The sequence below is a fragment of the Pecten maximus genome, chromosome 4, assembly GCF_902652985.1.
Source record: "Pecten maximus chromosome 4, xPecMax1.1, whole genome shotgun sequence".
Lineage (NCBI taxonomy): Eukaryota > Metazoa > Mollusca > Bivalvia > Pectinida > Pectinidae > Pecten > Pecten maximus.
Window position 1 is genome coordinate 5,202,948 of NC_047018.1, and position 26,591 is coordinate 5,229,538.

The 26,591-nt window shown below is 37.6% G+C and overlaps 1 protein-coding gene across 14 annotated transcripts in view; it reads right to left on the reverse strand.

The window, feature by feature from the left end:
• LOC117325040 (dual specificity testis-specific protein kinase 1-like) overlaps positions 1-26,591 on the reverse strand; it is a 65,738-nt gene that overhangs the window by 19,942 nt on the left and 19,205 nt on the right. For all 14 annotated transcript variants that reach the window (XM_033880947.1, XM_033880954.1, XM_033880956.1 and 11 more), the window contains exons 3-5: positions 21,777-21,898; positions 7,629-7,677; positions 3,368-3,517 (exon numbers count right to left, since the gene is read on the reverse strand). In XM_033880947.1, coding sequence (XP_033736838.1) covers positions 3,368-3,517; positions 7,629-7,677; positions 21,777-21,898 — 321 coding nt within the window. The remainder of the gene's footprint in view (positions 1-3,367; positions 3,518-7,628; positions 7,678-21,776; positions 21,899-26,591) is intronic.

The window sequence follows — 26,591 nt, forward strand, 5'->3', positions numbered from 1 at the left end:
CCCAGACAATCCTCAACACAGACCATAACATTGAAATCAATCTCCACCCAGACAATCCTCAACACAGACCGTAACATTGAAATCAATCTCCACCCAGACAATCCTCAACACAAACCATAACATTGAAATCTCAACACAGACCATAACATTGAAATCAATCTCCACCCAGACAATCCTCAACACAGACCCTAACATTGAAATCAATCTCCACTCAGACAATCCTCAACACAGACCGTAACATTGAAATCTCAACACAGATCGAACATTGAAATCAATCTCCACCCAGACAATCCTCAACACAGACCGAAACATTGAAATCAATCTCCACCCAGACAATCCTAAACACAAACCATAACATTGAAATCTCAACACAGACCATAACATTGAAATCAATCTCCACCCAGACAATCCTCAACACAGACCATAACATTGAAATCAATCTCCACCCAGACAATCCTCAACACAAACCATAACATTGAAATCAATCTCCACCCAGACAATCCTCAACACAGACCGTAACATTGAAATCAATCCCCACCCAGACAATCCTAAACACAAACCATAACATTGAAATCTCAACACAGACCATAACATTGAAATCAATCTCCACCCAGACAATCCTCAACACAGACCGTAACATTGAAATCTCAACACAGACCATAACATTGAAATCAATCTCCACCCAGACAATCCTCAACACAAACCATAACATTGAAATCAATCTCCACCAAGACAATCCTCAACACAGACCATAACATTGAAATCTCAACACAGACCGTAACATTAAAATCAATCTCCACCCAGACAATCCTCAACACAGACCGTAACATTGAAATCTCAACACAGACTGTAACACTGAAATCTAAACACAAACCATAACATTGAAATCATAACACAGACCATAACATTGAAATCTAAACACAAACCATAACATTGAAATCATAACACAGACCATAACATTGAAATCATAACACAGACCATAACATTGAAATCATAACACAGACCGTGACATTGAAATCTCAACACAGACCGTAACATTGAAATCAATCTCCACCCAGACAATCCTCAACACAAACCATAACATTGAAATCAATCTCCACCAAGACAATCCTCAACACAGACCATAACATTGAAATCTCAACACAGACTGTAACATTGAAATCTAAACACAAACCATAACATTGAAATCATAACACAGACCATAATATTGAAATCATAACATTGAAATCATAACACAGACCGTGACATTGAAATCTCAACACAGACCGTAACATTGAAATCAATCTCCACCCAGACAATCCTCAACACAAACCATAACATTGAAATCATAACACAGACCATAACATTGAAATCATAACACAGACCATAACATTGAAATCATAACACAGACCGTGACATTGAAATCATAACACAGACCATAACATTGAAATCAATCTCCACCCAGACATCAAAACATGGCTATATAGCCCTCATCAGACAGACCGTAACATTAAAGACATCTACATTCAGACGCTATCAAAACAATCTTAAAACATGAAACACTTATAAAAGGTGGTGACAAATATGCTGGTAATACACAAACACAACAACTTATTTAGAGGGTACTTCACAAGTAAAGGGTACAAATAGCTATATAAAGACTGAGTACTTCCTATATTACAACATGTAATTATATATAATGATGTCTCATTCTTATTAATGTAGTCATCATCATTTGTCATAGTCATCAAAGTGAGGCTGTAATAGAATTTACATTTCTATTCTTATAAACCAACACTGACGTTACTAAGTTACTAGAATATCTGACCATATTAAGATAGAAATTAAACTGCTATAGGACTGCAACCTCATTGTAACATCCTCATTCTCTCTATCAGAGCAAAGCTCAGATGAATTGTAAGCTTCCATGTTTTATAACAAAGAATAACAAGCAAATAAGTAAAACTTTGTACACTATCAACATACAACCCTCCATTCTGTTATATCTCTAGTATTACTAACTAGGTTTCATGAATGAACAGTGTAAGATATGTGAGGGAGGTAACAAAAACTGACCAGCTGTGGACGATTACTGGACACCACAGGAATGTGTCTCGCATCTCTCCCAGAGACCGTCTCTTATCAACCATGCAGACCTATCTTACCACCCGTTATCTTCTAAAACTTGGGACTAATTCAAACTTAATTTCACCTTTGTCGGCATTATCTTGGACCTGGATAGAACAATCAGCGTACCCATGTGACGAATGTCATGTTATATCTCAAATAGACTGTATTACTTTACCAAACATTATACAGTAATATTAATCTTATTTCTAACCTTGTTTCAAAGTTAACAACTAAATGATAAGAATTACTCAGAAATAAATTTTAGTAACTTGATGACTAACAGAATATCAAATGTCTGTTTTTTTTCTTTTATACCATGCCAAAAACCACTTTGTATTTGATTGTCTGTATGATTCAACACTAGAAAGGGGCATAAGTTTGGCAATGGTCTATCTTTTAAATTGAATACTATGTTAGTTTAGTGATGACTGTATAAGGTGCATCAGGCATGAAAGTGTGGCTGACTTATTAACATCTATATATCCACTCATTTTCTTTCTATTTATCAACAATTCACAGGCAAATGGAAGTATCTTCAGGTCAGAAGTACTATGTATTTATACACAGGGTATAAATATATGGGTTAATTATGAATACAAAGAAACAGAAAGTTAGAAATATCAATCATATCTGTGTCATGTGTATGATAATTTGTATATGAACACCATTGTAAGGTGCCAACTTTCTATACAAACTTTTATCCATAAAGAAATAGCATTTGAATTGTAAAATAATTGGCGAAGAGAATATCTGAACCAGAACATTTTAAAGTAGAATAACAAAGAGGAAGCCATGAGTGTGTACTTTTGAGGTCTGTGTAGATAATTGACTGTTTTACCATGTAAATATATGAAAATACATGCAAAGTCAGTAGATCCTAGTGTCCTAGATGTGACACAGTACGCCACCTCTGGCTTCCTGAGCATTCATCATACAATCTATATTCATATAAAGACATGGATCACCTCCAGTATAGATATGATAGCTCTACTATCATATTACTGGTAGACAATCCAGACTTGCCCATGTTCATCAATATTTTGAGAAAGTCAGAGAATCTTCGCTATCTCTGAGAAATGTAACTATATACACTATGGCAGTGAAGTATTTAAGGAAGGTATATAAAAGTAAGTAAAACCACAGTAGAATAGTAAGTTCTGAAGTCATACAGGGGCATACAAGTATCTACCATATAAGGTTATGACGGACGAGAGATGACGTCTTGTTATGTTATATAGAAATAAATGTCATGATTTACCCTTGACGTGAGATCACGATGGAAAACACCTCTGGAGTGAAGATATTTCATCCCACTAGCAATGTCCAAGGCCAACTTGATCTTCATAGTCCAAGGAAGCTCCAGAGTCTTGTCTGCCAGAACCTCATTCAAACCCCCTCGATTCATGAACTGAAATGAAACAGTAATATTTCAAAACATATATTACTCCAACATTATATAAAACCAATCATTGCTATCTCTTCATTTCCATTGAATTGTCATGTAATTTTCATCTAGTAACTATTTCAAAGAATAACTTCTGAAAATTTACATGGAATGTACCTTCCTATTTTTCTTTCTTTTCACCCTATCAAAATGTCTTTGATGTGAATTTCAAAAGCTATGATAATAGTAACTAATCAGGAAAATCTACTTAACTTAAACATAAACATTTGAAATAGAAAATTGTTGCAAAAATGTGGCTCATTAAGTAAGTACCCATAACAAGTCTATCACGAACAAAAGAATTAAAAACAAAAAGAGTTTTATTGTTTTACTGCGGAATGTCAAAAAAGATGCAGTACTCAAAAAGAGCCTCAGTGCAGACATGCCAGTATAAACAAGTTTTGTACACTAAAAAAGAGAAGGCCTTTTTGGCCAGTGCCTCAACTCTTTAAAATCCTAACAGAAACACAGTTGGAGTAGCCCACAATTATTCCTTAACTATAGCTAATTATCTGTCTAGAAGGACAGACTGTCAGGTACCCTGTGAAACTCAAAATTACAGAGGACTTGTGGGGACTCAGTATCACTTCCGTATCACTTCCTCTGTTTATACAGAGACCACTTTCTGTCATTTACATCCTTCAACATAACCATCAATACTGTGGTAATAGACCAAGTCCATCAATACTGTGGTAATAGACCAAGTCCACCAATACTGTGGTAATAGACCAAGTCCATCAATACTGTGGTAATAGACCAAGTCCACCAATACTGTGGTAATAGACCAAGTCCATCAATACTGTGGTAATAGACCAAGTCCACCAATACTGTGGTAATAGACCAAGTCCATCAATACTGTGGTAATAGACCAAGTCCATCAATACTGTGGTAATAGACCAAGTCCACCAATACTGTGGTAATAGACCAAGTCCATCAATACTGTGGTAATAGACCAAGTCCACCAATACTGTGGTAATAGACCAAGTCCATCAATACTGTGGTAATAGACCAAGTAACAATTACTGGTATTTCCTTTAAACTTTACTCAACTGTATTTGTAGAAATGGACACCTCTATAGATCAATCAATTCTTAACAAAATTTGAAATATGAAGAAATGTTGCTTTAATGAATTTACTTGAAGATATATATATTATTTAAGAGTAGTAATGTTGTGTCAAACTTTTATCCTTCAGGAGCACAAAGGTCCTGGCTAATTGTGACAGCTGTGCTAACAAATCCTGTTTGCCTTTTCACACTGCTTTAATTGATTTGGAGTTTGTACTGTGGAATACAATAACAATCAACATCCATTATTATATAACCCAGTCAGCTGATTCAGGATTCAAGTACTGAATTTCAGGAATAAATATATTTTAGACTGAGAAAATAGCCAATTCTTGACAAAACAATCAAAATTTAGTTCTGAATTACAATATTATCATTCATAAGTTATATATCAATACATCCCTGTAGGGTTCTTTATCAGGCCAAACATGAAATAGAAAGTATACAATTTCCTAAAAATATTTGAGGTGTCCTTATTAGGTCAAATATTTATACAAACATGTACAGATATCCTAAAAGTAACATTAGGTTAGAATTCTTACATGTACAGATATCCTAAAAGTCACATTGGGTTAGAATTCAAACATGTACAGATATCCTAAAAGTCACATTGGGTTAGAATTCAAACATGTACAGATATCCTAAAAGTCACATTATATTGGGTTAGAATTCAAACATGAACAGATATCCTAAAAGTCACATTGGGTTAGAATTCAAACATGTACAGATATCCTTGAAATAACATTGGGTTAGAATTCTAACTTACAATCAATGAAGTGACTTATTTTGTTAGGCGTGCATTAAAATTTGAAGAGCTTCAACAAAATTTAATTTTACGAAATCACTTTTTTCTGAATCTTCACTCAAATTTAGTCTAGCTAAGCCATCAAGTTACCCAAATAGAAGGCAATAAAGACAGCCTTTACTTAATATCTTACCACACTTGATAAGATTTATTTTTACATCAATTAAGATTTTACTGGACATGTCAGACAGATTTGTGGATAATGAATGATATGATATATATGTATAACCCAGTTAGGAATGACCCAGGTCCACAATGGTCAGGGTGATCGAGACCGAGAAACTCATAAAACAAGACATGCTGGCCATTATATAGAGAGTATAAAGATCAGTGAACACAGGTATATACTGATTAGGTATTTAGTGTGATAGATCACCCATTCACACCTGTTATGGCAGTAAAGCGTGACTCCAGGCCATTTACACCTGAGTACACTGGAGAACATCTCTAACTGTGGTCTGTAGTTCTACACCTGTCCAAGATTATGATGCTCAGTTAATTCAAACTTTGAGTCGATCCTCCCAATCACCACCAAGTTTCTGACCTTTGAAAGTGATCACCAGAATTTCTTCCATATTTTACAAATAATTAAATGATCGTAATAAGTACACCTCTTCTCCATAGTCTTTCATTGCATGTCTTTTTTAAGAGCGATTGATGACAAGAGGCATAACATGTCTGGCATAATAAAATGATATAGATCTGTCCAAACCAATACATCACATCCATTGATTTGTATATGCCAGCTGCTATATAAACCCTATATCCTTCAGGTCTCTTTCATGGAACCAATATACCATAGCTACATAATCACGCACAATAACAAAGCTTTTTATGTATGTATGCAAAGGTTTGCCAATGTATCCCAATTGAACACAAAGAGGCTGAACATATTAACAGGACAAAACAGTGCCTTCACAGTTATGATAGCATTAATGTCTCCCCCAGGATATGTTTGTGTGTGTGGGAGGGTAGTAGAGGTACTAAGTAATTCCCTCCATATCTATAGCTGCCAAAAGAGCATTTACAAAACTGTACATTTCCACTTAATTATACATCTGTTTAATGTTATTCTTTCCATGTTATATTTAAGCTCATATTTTAGGAAAGTCAGTTGAAGATAATATCACTGATTACAATGCTGACTAGACAATCTGTAAACCTCGGCCTGTTGACAATAACAACCTTCTATAATTAACACCATGAAGAAACATTAGCATACCCTTGATAACTAACAGGCAGACAAAACTTCCACTGCCTCCACTAAACCTTTCTGATGGAAATCATCTCCAGCTCAATCTATCAGATTCCCAGTATAATGCCTACAGCCCACCTGCTACCTGTAATTTTCATCATCCCGGGACAGCACACATTTTCTCTTAACATGTAAGGAACAAACTGCAGTGTACATAGGGTCAAATACCATTTTATTATTCTCCTTTATTAATCCTTTTTATTTAAGAATTATTGATTTATTCTCCTTTATTAATCCTTTTTATTAAGAATTATTGATTGAGTCATTGAAAAGTTCCATAATTAAACTAGAGAATTAGTTTTGTGTCTGGGTTTTTGAACAAACTACAATGGAGATCTACTATACTGATATACATTGTCTGTTTCCTCTACTTCCACTTGTTGGATTTTTTATAGGATCTTCTAAAAGCAATAATGTATAATGTTAATAATGTTAAATATGATACATTATTGTAGGCAAACCTGCACATTTATAGACTCTCTTAAATTGGGGTGGGTCAGAAGACTGTATAATACTGAAGGGAAATGGAAATATATCTTAAAAAGAGAATTTTGATGTGGATCTTCTATTAAATATTGGTGTGGAATATATATCTCACTGTAGTAAATTATGTACTAATAATTTTTGGAAGGATTTTTTTCATGCCTGGTATAAATTGATTAACTCTAAGGAAATTAAAGAACCCCAACAAAATTCATTTTTGACATAACTTCGGTTGCTGGTAAACCCGTGTTCTATAAATCATGGTATAAATCCGGGAATACATACAATTGCAGACCTGCGGTCTCGACGAACAAACTCTTGACCAGGTCTGTATAGTCTCGTGTGCACACCTCCACAAAATACAATAATTGTATAAAGTTAAATATGTGCAGGTCTGCCTACAATAAAGTCTGTTAAATATGTGCAGGTCCGCCTACAATAAAGTATTTAGATGCTGAATCTTACCTCTGTCAAAGCATGTAGTTGTCCCTCATGAACACACACACCAAGGAATCTGTAAATAAAACAATACACTTTCTATCAAATCTACAGAAATAAGTTACTAATTAGCTATTGGGTCTACAGTAGATATACAAACTACATTGGTTTGGGTTATTGAGTTTGTACCTAAATGTACACACTATATTGAGCTTTTGTACCTAAATGTACACACTATATAGAGTTTTGTGTACTTATAGAGTTTTTGTACCTAAATGTACACACTATATTGAGCTTTTGTACCTAAATGTACACACTATATTGAGTTTTGTGTAATTATATGGAGTTTTTGTACCTAAATGTACACACTGTATCAAGTTTTGTGTACTTATATTGAGTTTTTGTATCTAAATGTACACACTATATTGAGTTTTTGTACCTAAATGTACACATTATATTGAGTTTTGTGTAGATATATTGAGTTTTTGTACCTAAATGTACACATTATATTGAGTTTTGTGTAGATATATTGAGTTTTTGTACCTAAATGTACACACTATATTGAGATTTTGTGTGCCCATGTATTTGAGTTTTATGTAATGTTGAGTTGCGGATAAACATGGAATGTACATTGTGGTACATCTTTTAGCTGTTGATAACTTCCGTCAGTTTACTAGGTAGATGATAGGGAAGTTTATTGGTTTGTATATCTGGTAAGCTTCTTACATCCCCATTATTATACACAACACAGAGTGTACATCCTCTATTAGACCCAACATTCTTATTTGATGCATATTGTTAGAGCATGATATGGATATAATTTCCTGCCTGTTATAATGATCAAATAGCTATCTTGTGTCTGTAACTGCATGCCACACTGTGATTAGATTGTATCTCCTGTAGGTCTTGGCTTTGAAACCACTGTGAAGGTTATGTGTGGTCAAATATGCATACCCTATAACTTAATGTAAGAAAGTATGATATAAAACCATGAATGTAATGTAGTAAAATATTGTTTGGGGGGATTATCTGATGCTGTCTCAACACAACTACACAATTTTTCTGTATTACAACCATCACACTGATCACTTTAGTAGTAGATATTCTGTCATAAACAAAATCAATCTTCATCACAAATTAGATGAAGTAGATGAAGTAGATGTTAAACAAGAAGGAGAACCAGACCTAATTTTACACCTGTGTTACCCTGGCCATACGAGACATGTGTTTATATGTGACTACACCTGTGTTACCCTGGCCATACGAGACACGTGTTTATATGTGACTACACATGTGTTACCCTGGCCATACCAGACACGTGTTTATATGTGACTACACCTGTGTTACCCTGGCCATACGAGACACGTGTTTATATGTGACTACACCTGTGTTACCCTGGCCATACGAGACACGTGTTTATATGTGACTACACCTGTGTTACCCTGGCCATACGAGACACGTGTTTATATGTGACTACACCTGTGTTACCCTGGCCATACGAGACACGTGTTTATATGTGACTACACCTGTGTTACCCTGGCCATACCAGACATGTGTTTATATGTGACTACACCTGTGTTACCCTGGCCATACCAGACACGTGTTTATATGTGACTACACCTGTGTTACCCTGGCCATACGAGACACGTGTTTATATGTGACTACACCTGTGTTACCCTGGCCATACCAGACATGTGTTTATATGTGACTACACCTGTGTTATCCTGGCCATACTAGACATGTGTTTATATGTGACTACACCTGTGTTACCCTGGCCATACCAGACATGTGTTTATATGTGACTACACATGTGTTACCCTGGCCATACCAGACATGTGTTTATATGTGACTACACCTGTGTTACCCTGGCCATACGAGACACGTGTTTATATGTGACTACACATGTGTTACCCTGGCCATACGAGACACGTGTTTATATGTGACTACACCTGTGTTATCCTGGCCATATGAGACATGTGTTTATATGTGACTACACATGTGTTACCCTGGCCATACGAGACACGTGTTTATATGTGACTACATGTACACCTGTGTTACCCTGGCCATACGAGACACGTGTTTATATGTGACTACACCTGTGTTACCCTGGCCATACGAGACACATGTGTTTATATGTGACTACACCTGTGTTACCCTGGCCATACGAGACACGTGTTTATATGTGACTACACCTGTGTTACCCTGGCCATACGAGACACACGTTTATATGTGACTACACCTGTGTTATCCTGGCCATACGAGACATGTGTTTATATGTGACTACACCTGTGTTACCCTGGCCATACGAGACACGTGTTTATATGTGACTACACCTGTGTTACCCTGGCCATACGAGACACGTGTTTATATGTGACTACATGTACACCTGTGTTACCCTGGCCATACGAGACACGTGTTTATATGTGACTACACCTGTGTTACCCTGGCCATACGAGACATGTGTTTATATGTGACTACACCTGTGTTACCTTGGCCATACCAGACATGTGTTTATATGTGACTACACCTGTGTTACCCTGGCCATACCAGACATGTGTTTATATGTGACTACACCTGTGTTACCCTGGCCATACGAGACATTTGTTTATATGTGACTACACCTGTGTTACCATGGCCATACGAGACACATGTTTATATGTGACTACACCGGTGTTACCCTGGCCATACGAGACACATGTTTATATGTGACTACACCTGTGTTACCCTGGCCATACCAGACATGTGTTTATATGTGACTACACCGGTGTTACCCTGGCCATACGAGACACATGTTTATATGTGACTACACCTGTGTTACCCTGGCCATACGAGACACGTGTTTATATGTGACTACACCTGTGTTACCCTGGCCATACCAGACATGTGTTTATATGTGACTACACCTGTGTTACCCTGGCCATACGAGACACGTGTTTATATGTGACTACACCTGTGTTACCCTGGCCATACCAGACACGTGTTTATATGTGACTACACCTGTGTTACCCTGGCCATACCAGACATGTGTTTATATGTGACTACACCTGTGTTACCCTGGCCATACGAGACACGTGTTTATATGTGACTACACCTGTGTTACCCTGGCCATACGAGACACACGTTTATATGTGACTACACCTGTGTTACCCTGGCCATACCAGACACGTGTTTATATGTGACTACATCTGTGTTACCCTGGCCATACCAGACACGTGTTTATATGTGACTACACCTGTGTTACCCTGGCCATACGAGACATGTGTTTATATGTGACTACACCTGTGTTACCCTGGCCATACGAGACACGTGTTTATATGTGACTACACCTGTGTTACCCTGGCCATACGAGACATGTGTTTATATGTGACTACACCTGTGTTACCCTGGCCATACGAGACACGTGTTTATATGTGACTACACATGTGTTACCCTGGCCATACGAGACACGTGTTTATATGTGACTACACCTGTGTTACCCTGGCCATACGAGACACGTGTTTATATGTGACTACACCTGTGTTACCCTGGCCATACGAGACATGTGTTTATATGTGACTACATGTACACCTGTGTTACCCTGGCCATACCAGACATGTGTTTATATGTGACTACACCGGTGTTACCCTGGCCATACCAGACACATGTTTATATGTGACTACACCCGTGTTACCATGGCCATACCACACACACGTTTATATGTGACTACACCCGTGTTACCCTGGCCATACGAGACACACGTTTATATGTGACTACACCTGTGTTATCCTGGCCATACGAGACATGTGTTTATATGTGACTACACCTGTGTTACCCTGGCCATACGAGACACGTGTTTATATGTGACTACACCTGTGTTACCCTGGCCATACGAGACATGTGTTTATATGTGACTACACCTGTGTTACCCTGGCCATACGAGACACGTGTTTATATGTGACTACACCTGTGTTACCCTGGCCATACGAGACACATGTTTATATGTGACTACACCTGTGTTACCCTGGCCATACGAGACACGTGTTTATATGTGACTACACCTGTGTTACCCTGGCCATACGAGACACGTGTTTATATGTGACTACACCTGTGTTATCCTGGCCATACGAGACACATGTTTATATGTGACTACACCTGTGTTACCATGGCCATACGACACACATGTTTATATGTGACTACACCTGTGTTACCCTGGCCATACGAGACACGTGTTTATATGTGACTACACCTGTGTTATCCTGGCCATACGAGACACATGTTTATATGTGACTACACCTGTGTTACCCTGGCCATACGAGACACGTGTTTATATGTGACTACACCTGTGTTACCCTGGCCATACGAGACACGTGTTTATATGTGACTACACCTGTGTTACCCTGGCCATACGAGACACGTGTTTATATGTGACTACACCTGTGTTACCCTGGCCATACGATACACATGTTTATATGTGACTACACCTGTGTTATCCTGGCCATACGAGACACATGTTTATATGTGACTACACCTGTGTTACCCTGGCCATACGATACACATGTTTATATGTGACTACACCTGTGTTACCCTGGCCATACCAGACATGTGTTTATATGTGACTACACCTGTGTTACCCTGGCCATACGAGACACGTGTTTATATGTGACTACACCTGTGTTACCCTGGCCATACGAGACACGTGTTTATATGTGACTACACCTGTGTTATCCTGGCCATACGAGACATGTGTTTATATGTGACTACATCTGTGTTACCCTGGCCATACGAGACACGTGTTTATATGTGACTACACCTGTGTTACCCTGGCCATACGAGACATGTGTTTATATGTGACTACATCTGTGTTACCCTGGCCATATGAGACATGTGTTTATATGTGACTACACCTGTGTTACCCTGGCCATACGAGACATGTGTTTATATGTGACTACATCTGTGTTACCCTGGCCATACGAGACACGTGTTTATATGTGACTACACCTGTGTTACCCTGGCCATACGAGACACGTGTTTATATGTGACTACACCTGTGTTACCCTGGCCATACGAGACACGTATTTATATGTGACTACATCTGTGTTACCCTGGCCATACGAGACATGTGTTTATATGTGACTACACCTGTGTTACCCTGGCCATACGACACATGTGTTTATATGTGACTACACCTGTGTTACCCTGGCCATACGAGACACGTGTTTATATGTGACTACACCTGTGTTACCCTGGCCATACGAGACACGTGTTTATATGTGACTACACCTGTGTTACCCTGGCCATACGAGACATGTGTTTATATGTGACTACACCTGTGTTACCCTGGCCATACGAGACACATGTTTATATGTGACTACACCTGTGTTACCTTGGCCATACCAGACATGTGTTTATATGTGACTACACATGTGTTACCCTGGCCATATGAGACATGTGTTTATATGTGACTACACCTGTGTTACCCTGGCCATACGAGACACGTGTTTATATGTGACTACACCTGTGTTACCCTGGCCATACCAGACATGTGTTTATATGTGACTACACCTGTGTTACCCTGGCCATACGAGACATGTGTGACTACATCTGTGTTACCCTGGCCATACCAGACATGTGTTTATATGTGACTACACCTGTGTTACCCTGGCCATACGAGACATGTGTTTATATGTGACTACACCTGTGTTACCCTGGCCATACCAGACATGTGTTTATATGTGACTACACATGTGTTACCCTGGCCATACGAGACACGTGTTTATATGTGACTACACCTGTGTTACCCTGGCCATACGAGACACATGTTTATATGTGACTACACCTGTGTTACCCTGGCCATACGAGACACGTGTTTATATGTGACTACACCTGTGTTACCCTGGCCATACGAGACACGTGTTTATATGTGACTACACCTGTGTTACCCTGGCCATACGAGACACGTGTTTATATGTGACTACACCTGTGTTACCCTGGCCATACGAGACACGTGTTTATATGTGACTACACCTGTGTTACCCTGGCCATACGAGACACGTGTTTATATGTGACTACACCTGTGTTACCCTGGCCATACGAGACATGTGTTTATATGTGACTACACCTGTGTTACCCTGGCCATACGACACATGTGTTTATATGTGACTACACCTGTGTTACCCTGGCCATACGACACACGTGTTTATATGTGACTACACCTGTGTTACCCTGGCCATACCAGACATGTGTTTATATGTGACTACACCTGTGTTACCCTGGCCATACGAGACACGTGTTTATATTTGACTACACCTGTGTTACCCTGGCCATACCAGACATGTGTTTATATGTGACTACACATGTGTTACCCTGGCCATACGAGACACGTGTTTATATGTGACTACACCTGTGTTACCCTGGCCATACGAGACACGTGTTTATATGTGACTACATCTGTGTTACCCTGGCCATACCAGACATGTGTTTATATGTGACTACACCTGTGTTACCCTGGCCATACGAGACATGTGTTTATATGTGACTACACCTGTGTTACCCTGGCCATACGACACATGTGTTTATATGTGACTACACCTGTGTTACCCTGGCCATACCAGACATGTGTTTATATGTGACTACACCTGTGTTACCCTGGCCATACGAGACACGTGTTTATATGTGACTACACCTGTGTTACCCTGGCCATACGAGACACGTGTTTATATGTGACTACACCTGTGTTACCCTGGCCATACGAGACATGTGTTTATATGTGACTACACCTGTGTTACCCTGGCCATACGAGACACACGTTTATATGTGACTACACCTGTGTTACCCTGGCCATACCAGACATGTGTTTATATGTGACTACACATGTGTTACCCTGGCCATACGAGACACGTGTTTATATGTGACTACACCTGTGTTACCCTGGCCATACGACACATGTGTTTATATGTGACTACACCTGTGTTACCATGGCCATACGAGACATGTGTGACTACACCTGTGTTACCCTGGCCATACGAGACACGTGTTTATATGTGACTACACCTGTGTTACCCTGGCCATACGAGACACGTGTTTATATGTGACTACACCTGTGTTACCCTGGCCATACGAGACACGTGTTTATATGTGACTACATCTGTGTTACCCTGGCCATACGAGACACGTGTTTATATGTGACTACACCTGTGTTACCCTGGCCATACCAGACACGTGTTTATATGTGACTACACCTGTGTTACCCTGGCCATACGACACATGTGTTTATATGTGACTACACCTGTGTTACCCTGGCCATACGAGACATGTGTTTATATGTGACTACACCTGTGTTACCCTGGCCATACGAGACACGTGTTTATATGTGACTACACCTGTGTTACCCTGGCCATACGAGACACATGTGTTTATATGTGACTACACCTGTGTTACCCTGGCCATACGAGACACGTGTTTATATGTGACTACATCTGTGTTACCCTGGCCATACGAGACATGTGTTTATATGTGACTACACCTGTGTTACCCTGGCCATACCAGACACGTGTTTATATGTGACTACACCTGTGTTACCCTGGCCATACGAGACACGTGTTTATATGTGACTATATTTACACATGGTGTTGATTTCCTGGTATAATGTATACCCTAGCTGACCACACAGGTTTCTCTTCACCATTTTCTCTCCTATGAAATGGCTACCAAGGTAAACACCATGATCGCTATATGGGACACATGGACCCTAATAATGCTATTAGATATTGGCAGAGGTAATGATGTATGTCAAATATATATTAAATACGACACCAAACATATATGCAAAATGTAGACTAAACATGAATATCATTGGCAATTAAGCTGGAAATTACTGAAGTGATATTTGTTGATTATATAAATAAAAGCATTACAGTTTGTAAAAATGCAGATAAATTGAAAGAAGACATAATTCTTGTGCTAGCTTAATTTACTGTAGAGCTCTCAAGGTATTGTAGTGTTAAAAACTAATGCAAAGATTCCATAAAGGACCACAACAGTACTCTAATGTAAAGATTCCATAAAGGACCACAACTGTACTCTAATGTAAAGATTCCATAAAGGACCACAACTGTACTGTAATGTAAAGATTCCATAAAGGACCACAATTGTACTCTAATGTAAAGATTCCATAAAGGACCACAACTTTACCCTAATGTAAAGATTCCATAAAGGATCACAACTGTACCCTAATGTAAAGATTCCATAAAGGACCACAACTGTACTCTAATGTAAAGATTCCATAAAGGGCCACAACTGTACTCTAATGTAAAGATTCCATAAAGGGCCACAACAGTACCCTAATGTACAGACCTGTTTAATACAACCTTATTACAATGTAAAGCCTTACTGTACACTTGGACAACAAGTGTTAAACCACAACTCGGTAAATAATGATTTTCTATATCAGACAAATCCTGATTCGGACTCTCCATGCATGAGGCATTGATTGGGGGGTCCACAAAGATACAGAGCCAATACAGCAGAGGAGGTGGTTACCAAGGCACCAATCATGGTAGCTGAGCCAGGAAAATGACATTTCGCATTGCTTCTGTAAGTAAATATCCAATGTGAAGATGTTGACATGAAAAATCAGAGCCAATTATAATCAATGGCACCGTCCCAGAAAATCCGAGAACGAAGCCCAAGACAGTTCTGGAATCTCATCAACCACATAAAACAGCCACAGGCAACAGAAACTATAGCATATTATTTAACTCACACACATGACAGACAGAAAATAGACTGAAAACTGTATTTAGTAACATTTGACAAGCTCTGGAATGCTTAACAGCTCTTAAATACCTTTAATACAGATTGATTTTATGTTCTTTTTACAATTTGGCCATAACTGATTTCAACAATCTTTTTCTACTAAAAATAAGAAATTCTAAATTTATTCTGTTTTAGATGATTATTTTAATCTTGTATGAAGACGTAAAACACATGTTATATCTTCAAAGCCACACAGACTACGAGCTATGGTAATCAACTCCCTATTTTAACATCCCCTCTCAAAGAGAACTACTATATCTTTCTGCAAATAATCCCCTGCCCACAAATAAGCCCTTCTTCATTTGGAAATATCAGCAATTTTGAAACAGTGTCCTTAAAGTGGTTCATGATTAGCCCTCCTCAAACTTCAATAACAAACTTGAGGATGTATAAAGTACAGTGAATGCCTCATGGTATATTTTTACCAACTTGAAGCTCTGAAATCCTCCCATTACATGTAGAGAGATACTATCTGCAGTGTGGTATGCATTTAAAGTCGTCTAACCATCTTGTTAGTGTAACTGGTTATGTTCTACAGTAACATCACAGTTCCTTTGTTCCCTGATTTACACAATGATGTATACAGGAAGTATATTGTTATTGCTATCTGTTTTATATATTACACCTTTCAAGTAAAATGTTGATGATTATGTACATACAAAACAAGTCATATATTACAAATTTACATCACAGATATGAATTGTATATTTATAGTCCAGAGGATATGGTTGGTGTTTGTGTTTCTGACTGTAACTGATGGATATTCTTGCCAACATTTTACCCTAAAATACTTCAAGTCTGTGATAACACCTTGTGATGTCCGTAGACAGCATGTGTGATGCTGCTATAATACTCAACAATCACCTCATCAATGATGCCTATAAAACATGTGAGATTGAAATGACTGAGTTCAAAATCAATATATTGAATTTCAAAACTTTTGACATCAAATCTTAATGCAGTATGACACTTAGTAACATACATAATAACATTTTCTGAATAAATTACTTTATAACAACATTACAATGAAACAAACATCTTAATCACTTATTTTGATATTTATCAAGACTAAAGCACACCGAGGCCGAGTCTTAATGTCATCAGAAAACAGTACCAAGAGAGGCCGAGTCTTAATGTCACCAGAAAACAGTACCAAGAGAGTCCGAGTCTTAATGTCATCCGAAAACAGTACCAAGAGAGGCCGAGTCTCAATGTCATCAGAAAACAGTACCAAGAGAGTCCGAGTCTTAATGTCATCAGAAAACAGTACCAAGAGAGTCCGAGTCTTAATGTCATCAGAAAACAGTACCAAGAGAGGCCGAGTCTTAATGTCACCAGAAAACAGTACCAAGAGAGGCCGAGTCTTAATGTCACCAGAAAACAGTACCAAGAGAGTCCGAGTCTTAATGTCACCAGAAAACAGTACCAAGAGAGTCCGAGCCTTAATGTCACCAGAAAACAGTACCAAGAGAGTCCGAGCCTTAATGTCACCAGAAAACAGTACCAAGAGAGGCCGAGTCTTAATGTCACCAGAAAACAGTACCAAGAGAGGCCGAGTCTTAATGTCATCAGAAAACAGTACCAAGAGAGGCCGAGTCTTAATGTCATCAGAAAACAGTACCAAGAGAGGCCGAGTCTTAATGTCATCAGAAAACAGTACCAAGAGAGTCCGAGTCTTAATGTCACCAGAAAACAGTACCAAGAGAGTCCGAGTCTTAATGTCATCAGAAAACAGTACCAAGAGAGGCCGAGTCTTAATGTCACCAGAAAACAGTACCAAGAGAGTCCGAGTCTTAATGTCACCAGAAAACAGTACCAAGAGAGGCCGAGTCTTAATGTCACCAGAAAACAGTACCAAGAGAAAACTTATGTGGTTTTGGAAGGTATCCTAATGATGCCATTTCATGATGGATCTGGGAATTGAACCCAATCCACATATCATCAATGACAAGTGCTGCCAACTCCACTGTGGTATCTAATACACTACCAACTAAACATTACATCAGGAATCAAGGCAATGTGACATTTCAGAACCAAGTGTTTTATAAAGATCTGTGAGTCCCAAATCATACCTATACCTACATGTGGGTAAACCTTGTATTTTCACTTATACAATATTTTGTTTCATAATATTCACTATTTTCATGTTCTAAAGACCGAATGACCTTAGGATAAAACCTTTTTAAAGCTAAAGCAGGCAATTGATATATATGAATAACCTCTGGAATCTTCTGATTTCTTCGTGTCTTTTATTATTATGGGATATATCCCAGTAACACACTCAAAAGATCACACCAGTGTAACACTGTCTTATTCTACAGGCTTTAGTTTCATCAACCTTCCTTAAGTTCAGGAAATTCCTTAACTTAAATTTTTTTCCACAAGAGAGCATTAAAGGATGTAGAGAATTTTTTAGTAATTTAAGGGAACCTCCCTTGAATTCTGTAATGCTTTCATATGGAAATCTTGACGTCAAGGAATTTGCTTAAGATAAGGAACATTGAGAAAACCGTAACGGCCCAGATCACTCTAGACTACCATATTTAGTTGTTGTTAAGGCCCAGATCACTCTAGACTACCATATTTAGTTGTTGTTAAGGCCCAGATCACTCTAGACTACCATATTTAGTTGTTGTTAAGGCCCAGATCACTCTAGACTACCATATTTAGTTGTTGTTAAGGCCCAGATCACTCTAGACTACCATATTTAGTTGTTGTTAAGGCCCAGATCACTCTAGACTACCATATTTAGTTGTTGTTAAGGCCCAGATCACTCTAGACTACCATATTTAGTTGTTGTTAAGGCCCAGATCACTCTAGACTACCATATTTAGTTGTTGTTAAGGCCCAGATCACTCTAGACTCCATATTTAGTTGTTGTTAAGGCCCAGATCACTCTAGACTACCATATTTAGTTGTTGTTAAGGCCCAGATCACTCTAGACTACCATATTTAGTTGTTGTTAAGGCCCAGATCACTCTAGACTACCATATTTAGTTGTTGTTAAGGCCCAGATCACTCTAGACTACCATATTTAGCTGTTGTTAAGGCCCAGATCACTCTAGACTACCATATTTAGTTGTTGTTAAGGCCCAGATCACTCTAGACTACCATATTTAGTTGTTGTTAAGGCCCAGATCACTCTAGACTACCATATTTAGTTGTTGTTAAGGCCCAGATCACTCTAGACTACCATATTTAGTTGTTGTTAAGGCCTAGATCACTCTAGACTACCATATTTAGTTGTTGTTAAGGCCCAGATCACTCTAGACTACCATATTTAGCTGTTGTTAAGGCCCAGTTCACTCTAGACTACCATATTTAGCTGTTGTTAAGGCCCAGATCACTCTAGACTACCATATTTAGCTGTTGTTAAGGCCCAGATCACTCTAGACTACCATATTTAGTTGTTGTTAAGGCCCAGATCACTCTAGACTCCATATTTAGTTGTTGTTAAGGCCCAGATCACTCTAGACTACCATATTTAGTTGTTGTTAAGGCCCAGATCACTCTAGACTACCATATTTAGTTGTTGTTAAGGCCCAGATCACTCTAGACTCCATATTTAGTTGTTGTTAAGGCCCAGATCACTCTAGACTACCATATTTAGCTGTTATTAACACTCAACCTCCAAATAAAATTCAGTACTATATCCCTAGAGATAAACAGAACTATAACCCGATGGCTAATACCTAATTCCCCCTCCCCGTTATTTGCAAAGTAGTTTTAAAGTATTTTTAATTTATACAGCTGCATGCATATTTACATATGTTCCAGTGCAGTTTTGTGAAAATCAGCCCACAAGTTTAGGAGGAGTTATCCGGACAAGAAAAACCTGCTGATAGTGACCAGAAACCATGGCAAAAAAGATTTTGAAATTTAAACATGGTCCTCTATAATTGTGTGAAGTTTCTTCGGAATCAGCCCTCCAGTTTAGGAGGAGTGGTTATATATATATAATTAGGACAAAATAAATAAACCTGTTTACAGGGGTAGAATTTAACTTTTTTAGTAACTCGCACATTGTTGTGAGTGGATAAAATTTTAACTCGCAAAATTACAAACTTACTCGCAATTTTGAAATTATGTGTTAACCTTAAATATAACAGATGTTTTATGATAAATAATCTTTACTTTTCAGAACCAGAACCACAAACAAAAGAACAGTTGCTTCAAATAAAGTTTTTATTTGAGCCAAAATACAATTAATTTTTTTTTTTTTTTTTTTTTATTTAACTCGCTGTTCATATAAGCCAGGGTAAACTCCCTTCAAATATCATCAACTTCAAGATCAATGAATATTGAAGGATTTTGATCCTATATATTACTTACATGTTATAATTTATTTTCAAGAGAACAAAAAATCAAAAAAAATCAGTCATTTCATTTGATTTAATCACGTATGATTTCTCATAAAATCTTTGACTAATAATGAAATAAGTATTAATTCTATCTAATTAAAATGCTATTCCCTGTCCATCATGATTTCACAAAATATTCGTGATTTGGAAAAAAAACCCGAATTTTTTCGTTTAAAAATTTCATTTTGTTTTTGTCATATCTGAAGTTGACTTGTTAAATTAGAAAATGGACAATACAGTAAGTGCTGAGAGAATTTCAAGTAAGAACAAAATATTTACTGATGATGACTTGTCGGGATTATATTCTTTGCAAGTTTTGCAATAAATTTCAATAACGTGCACATGATCATCGTCAAGGTTTTTTTCCAGGTCAATATGCAGTTCCCATTTCTCGACACTTTGTTTTGTTGGCCTTGGGATGCGTGTCACTTTTTTCTTAGGAGTTGGGCTACTTTCTCTACATGTGTCCTTGCTCTCATTATTTTCGCCGATCTTTTCATTTGATGTTCCGGCATGTGATGCATTGTCTGTGTGTCGGTTTTTGTTTAAAGTTTTCGTCGATGTTTTACTATGTGTGTCTGTTTTACCAGGATTTATATGCACTCGCAGAAAAATGCGAGTACCACAATTTTCTACTCGCAAAATGAAAAATCAGCTCGCATTTAGCGAGTGTGCGAGCGTTAAATTCGAACGCTGCTGTTTACAGCGACCAGCTACACTAACAACCCAAATTTTGAGGAAAAAAAATTTGTATGCACATCTACATATGATCCTTTATATCTGTGTGCAGTTTCATTGAAATAAGCCAACCAGTTTAGGAGTTGTCTGGACAAGATTATGGGACGACAATTTGCAAGAGGACGGACAAACAGGCTGATTGCAGTATACCCTCTTTACTTCAATGCGGGGGTATAATAAAACAGGATAAGTTTTTTTCTCTTTCTATGATGAACAGCACCAGCACTGCAGATCTAGGTACTGCAATATCAAGCTGCCTGTATAGCCATATTGATTGCCTTACCTGAGGATGTTGGGATGAGCCAATCTATTCATCAGCTGAACTTCTCGTAACATGGACATCCTGTTACAGTAGTTACTGTTCATCTTCAGCACCATCACTTGTCCAGTCGTCTTGTGTGTAACCTATAAAAATATAAATTTGTTAAACTGTCAGAAAGGGTGTCATTACTGAAACAAGGTAACAAGTTTAATGTCCACACAACAGAGAAAGTAAAAACTATTGATAGGATCGAAGACAATTATATTGACATACCTACAAATATTTAATGATGTAGAAAAGTAGTAATGTTAAAATTAGATATGTCGTTTGGATTCGAACCTCAGAGTGCACGTGGTGAGCATTAGATGTACCATGTAAGTAAAGTAAAGCGCAAACCACTAATTCAAAAGTGTTGACTGCCTTTTTTAAAGCATCTTCATGGATTGGTCACAAGTAATATAAAGCTATTTATTGTTTTAATGAATTAAAATGAAAAAATCACAAGCCTTGAAGCTGAGAAATCAAACAACTGTATCTTTAGTGAATTGATTGATGGACCAGACTTCATGATAAGCATGTTAGAAAATTTGAGTTAAAATGAAAAGAAACTACAAATAAGAATAGCTCATTCCAGAATTCATTCAAAGTATACCTTATATTATTGTGTTCTTTCATCAACCATTATACTAGTCAATCATAGACAATTATTTAGTGATGATCTAATCCCTAACTCTCTCCCAATATTACATACCAATCTGTACAGTACCTACTTGTGTATATAATCAGCTGATCAATCTTGGTAGATACATAATTTACTACATTGATACACACATCTACATACTGTACATGTGCAGGTCTAACCAGGGCCTTTCTGTAGCACAAATCCTTCACTCTGTACCATCTTACCTGTTCTTCACTGATGTTCATACAGAGAATTTATAAGCCTGATCAGCAAGTTACAGAGCTATTGATCTGGGATAAATATTAGCAGATAATATTAAAACATACTCCAACAAATGTATGCTTGCTCCTTGATACACCCGTATCCGAGAGAACAGGCCGTTAAGACCCTACATATATATATATGACACTTTCCTCTTCTCCAATGTAAGTAATCATAAAGGGAATGTGATAATGATCCTCATATGACATTGAAATGACCCTATAAAGATCATCAAACAATAGTACAAACAGTAGAATTAGTGAAAAATTCACATAACATTTCTAGTTTTGGTCTAGGTTTGATAGTCTATTGTTTGGTCGGGGTTTGATAGTCTATTGTTTGGTCTGGGTTTGATAGTCTATTGTTTGGTCTGGGTTTGATAGTCTATTGTTTGGTCGGGGTTTGATAGTCTATTGTTTGGTCAGGGTTTGATAGTTTATTGTTTGGTCTGGGTTTGATAGTCTATTGTTTGGTCGGGGTTTGATAGTTTATTGTTTGGTCTGGGTTTGATAGTCTATTGTTTGGTCTAGGTTTGATAGTCTATTGTTTGGTCTGGGTTTGATAGTTTATTGTTTGGTCAGGGTTTGATAGTCTATTGTTTGGTCGGGGTTTGATAGTTTATTGTTTGGTCTGGGTTTGATAGTCTATTGTTTGGTCTAGGTTTGATAGTTTATTGTTTGGTCGGGGTTTGATAGTCTATTGTTTGGTCAGGGTTTGATAGTCTATTGTTTGGTCTGGGTTTGATAGTTTATTGTTTGGTCTGGGTTTGATAGTCTATTGTTTGGTCTAGGTTTGATAGTCTATTGTTTGGTCTAGGTTTGATAGTTTATTGTTTGGTCTGGGTTTGATAGTTTATTGTTTGGTCTAGGTTTGATAGTCTATTGTTTGGTCGGGGTTTGATAGTTTATTGTTTGGTCTGGGTATGATAGTCTATTGTTTGGTCGGGGTTTGATAGTTTATTGTTTGGTCTGGGTTTGATAGTCTATTGTTTGGTCTGGGTTTGATAGTCTATTGTTTGGTCTGGGTTTGATAGTCTATTGTTTGGTCTGGGTTTGATAGTCTATTGTTTGGTCTGGGTTTGATAGTCTATTGTTTGGTCGGGGTTTGATAGTTTATTGTTTGGTCAGGGGTTGATAGTCTATTGTTTGGTCAGGGTTTGATAGTGTATTGTTTGGTCAGGGGTTGATAGTCTATTGTTTGGTCTAGGTTTGATAGTCTATTGTTTGGTCTAGGTTTGATGGTTTATTGTTTGGTCTGGGTTTGATAGTCTATTGTTTGGTCTAGGTTTGATAGTCTATTATTTGGTCAGGGTTTGATAGTGTATTGTTTGGTCAGGGGTTGATAGTCTATTGTTTGGTCAGGGTTTGATAGTGTATTGTTTGGTCAGGGGTTGATAGTCTATTGTTTGGTCTAGGTTTGATAGTCTATTGTTTGGTCTAGGTTTGATGGTTTATTGTTTGGTCTGGGTTTGATAGTCTATTATTTGGTCAGGGTTTGATAGTGTATTGTTTGGTCAGGGGTTGATAGTCTATTGTTTGGTCAGGGTTTGATAGTGTATTGTTTGGTCAGGGGTTGATAGTCTATTGTTTGGTCTAGGTTTGATAGTCTATTGTTTGGTCTAGGTTTGATGGTTTATTGTTTGGTCTGGGTTTGATAGTCTATTGTTTGGTCTAGGTTTGATAGTTTATTGTTTGGTCAGGGTTTGATAGTCTATTGTTTGGTCTAGGTTTGATAGTCTATTGTTTGGTCGGGGTTTGATAGTTTATTGTTTGGTCAGGGTTTGATAGTCTATTGTTTGGTCTAGGTTTGATAGTCTATTGTTTGGTCGGGGTTTGATAGTCTATTGTTTGGTCTAGGTTTGATAGTTTATTGTTTGGTCTGGGTATGATAGTCTATTGTTTGGTCGGGGTTTGATAGTTTATTGTTTGGTCTGGGTATGATAGTCTATTGTTTGGTCGGGGTTTGATAGTTTATTGTTTGGTCTGGGTATGATAGTCTATTGTTTGGTCTAGGTTTGATAGTTTATTGTTTGGTCAGGGTTTGATAGTTTATTGTTTGGTCTAGGTTTGATAGTTTATTGTTTGGTCTGGGTATGATAGTCTATTGTTTGGTCTAGGTTTGATAGTTTATTGTTTGGTTGGGGTTTGATAGTTTATTGTTTGGTCGGGGTTTGATAGTCTATTGTTTGGTCTGGGTATGATAGTCTATTGTTTGGTCGGGGTTTGATAGTTTATTGTTTGGTCGGGGTTTGATAGTTTATTGTTTGGTCGGGGTTTGATAGTCTATTGTTTGGTCTGGGTATGATAGTCTATTGTTTGGTCTAGGTTTGATAGTTTATTGTTTGGTCGGGGTTTGATAGTCTATTGTTTGGTCGGGGTTTGATAGTTTATTGTTTGGTCAGGGTTTGATAGTCTATTGTTTGGTCTAGGTTTGATAGTCTATTGTTTGGTCTAGGTTTGATAGTTTATTGTTTGGTCAGGGTTTGATAGTTTATTGTTTGGTCGGGGTTTGATAGTCTATTGTTTGGTCAGGGTTTGATAGTCTATTGTTTGGTCTAGGTTTGATAGTTTATTGTTTGGTCTGGGTTTGATAGTTTATTGTTTGGTCTAGGTTTGATAGTCTATTGTTTGGTCAGGGTTTGATAGTCTATTGTTTGGTCGGGGTTTGATAGTCTATTGTTTGGTCTAGGTTTGATAGTTTATTGTTTGGTCTGGGTTTGATAGTCTATTGTTTGGTCTAGGTTTGATAGTTTATTGTTTGGTCTAGGTTTGATAGTCTATTGTTTGGTCTGGGTTTGATAGTTTATTGTTTGGTCTAGGTTTGATAGTTTATTGTTTGGTCGGGGTTTGATAGTCTATTGTTTGGTCTGGGTTTGATAGTCTATTGTTTGGTCTAGGTTTGATAGTTTATTGTTTGGTCAGGGTTTGATAGTCTATTGTTTGGTCTAGGTTTGATAGTTTATTGTTTGGTCTGGGTATGATAGTCTATTGTTTGGTCTAGGTTTGATAGTTTATTGTTTGGTCTGGGTATGATAGTCTATTGTTTGGTCTAGGTTTGATAGTTTATTGTTTGGTCGGGGTTTGATAGCTTATTGTTTGGTCGGGGTTTGCACTTTCATGTAATATACATATAACAATATAGGATATACATATATAATGTCCTAACAATAATAAAGAAACTGACCTTTGAGGTAATACATGTATTTACTTAACCCTCCATGGAGAAAGCCTACACAGGAGGACAATAACAATGAACAACATTGACAGTACTTTCTCTATATCATTATGGTATTGACCAGCTGGTCAAGGGCCAAACAGAAAGTCTTCATAAAAAGGCTACAAGTAGCTGGGAATGGTGTTGAGTGGTCTTTATCCAGTGAACTGGTAGATTTCTAGTTTACGTATGTTCATTAGAATCTAAAATGAACCAATATAGCCACTCAGACTTATACAGAGCATTTTCAGGAACAACATAAAATTAGCCTGAACTCAAATGACCTTGTCAACATCAATTACTGAAGTACCAGTGTATAAATTCTAGATGTGTTCATCCTGCTTCAGGTTCAATATGACATGCATGAAGTTTATGTTCAAAAAATGGCACAAAAAATGGCCATTAAATTTCAATTTTACAGCAAGTATAACTGTTGAATGACCTGTAAAATAAATGGGAATAAGGATATGAAGAACACGGAACTGAATAGCCAAACAATCTCTGGAACTCTTATGCAGAAATGATCTATAATTCAAGTCATCTGAATCTTCCTGAGGAGTTACCTTGATCAGGCAGTTTTCCATGCCAGTTTGCTGTGATTCAGTATACGTAGTGTACCAACAATCTAGCCGTAACAGTATAATCTGAGACAGAGTACACAACATGGCATTGACCTTGTT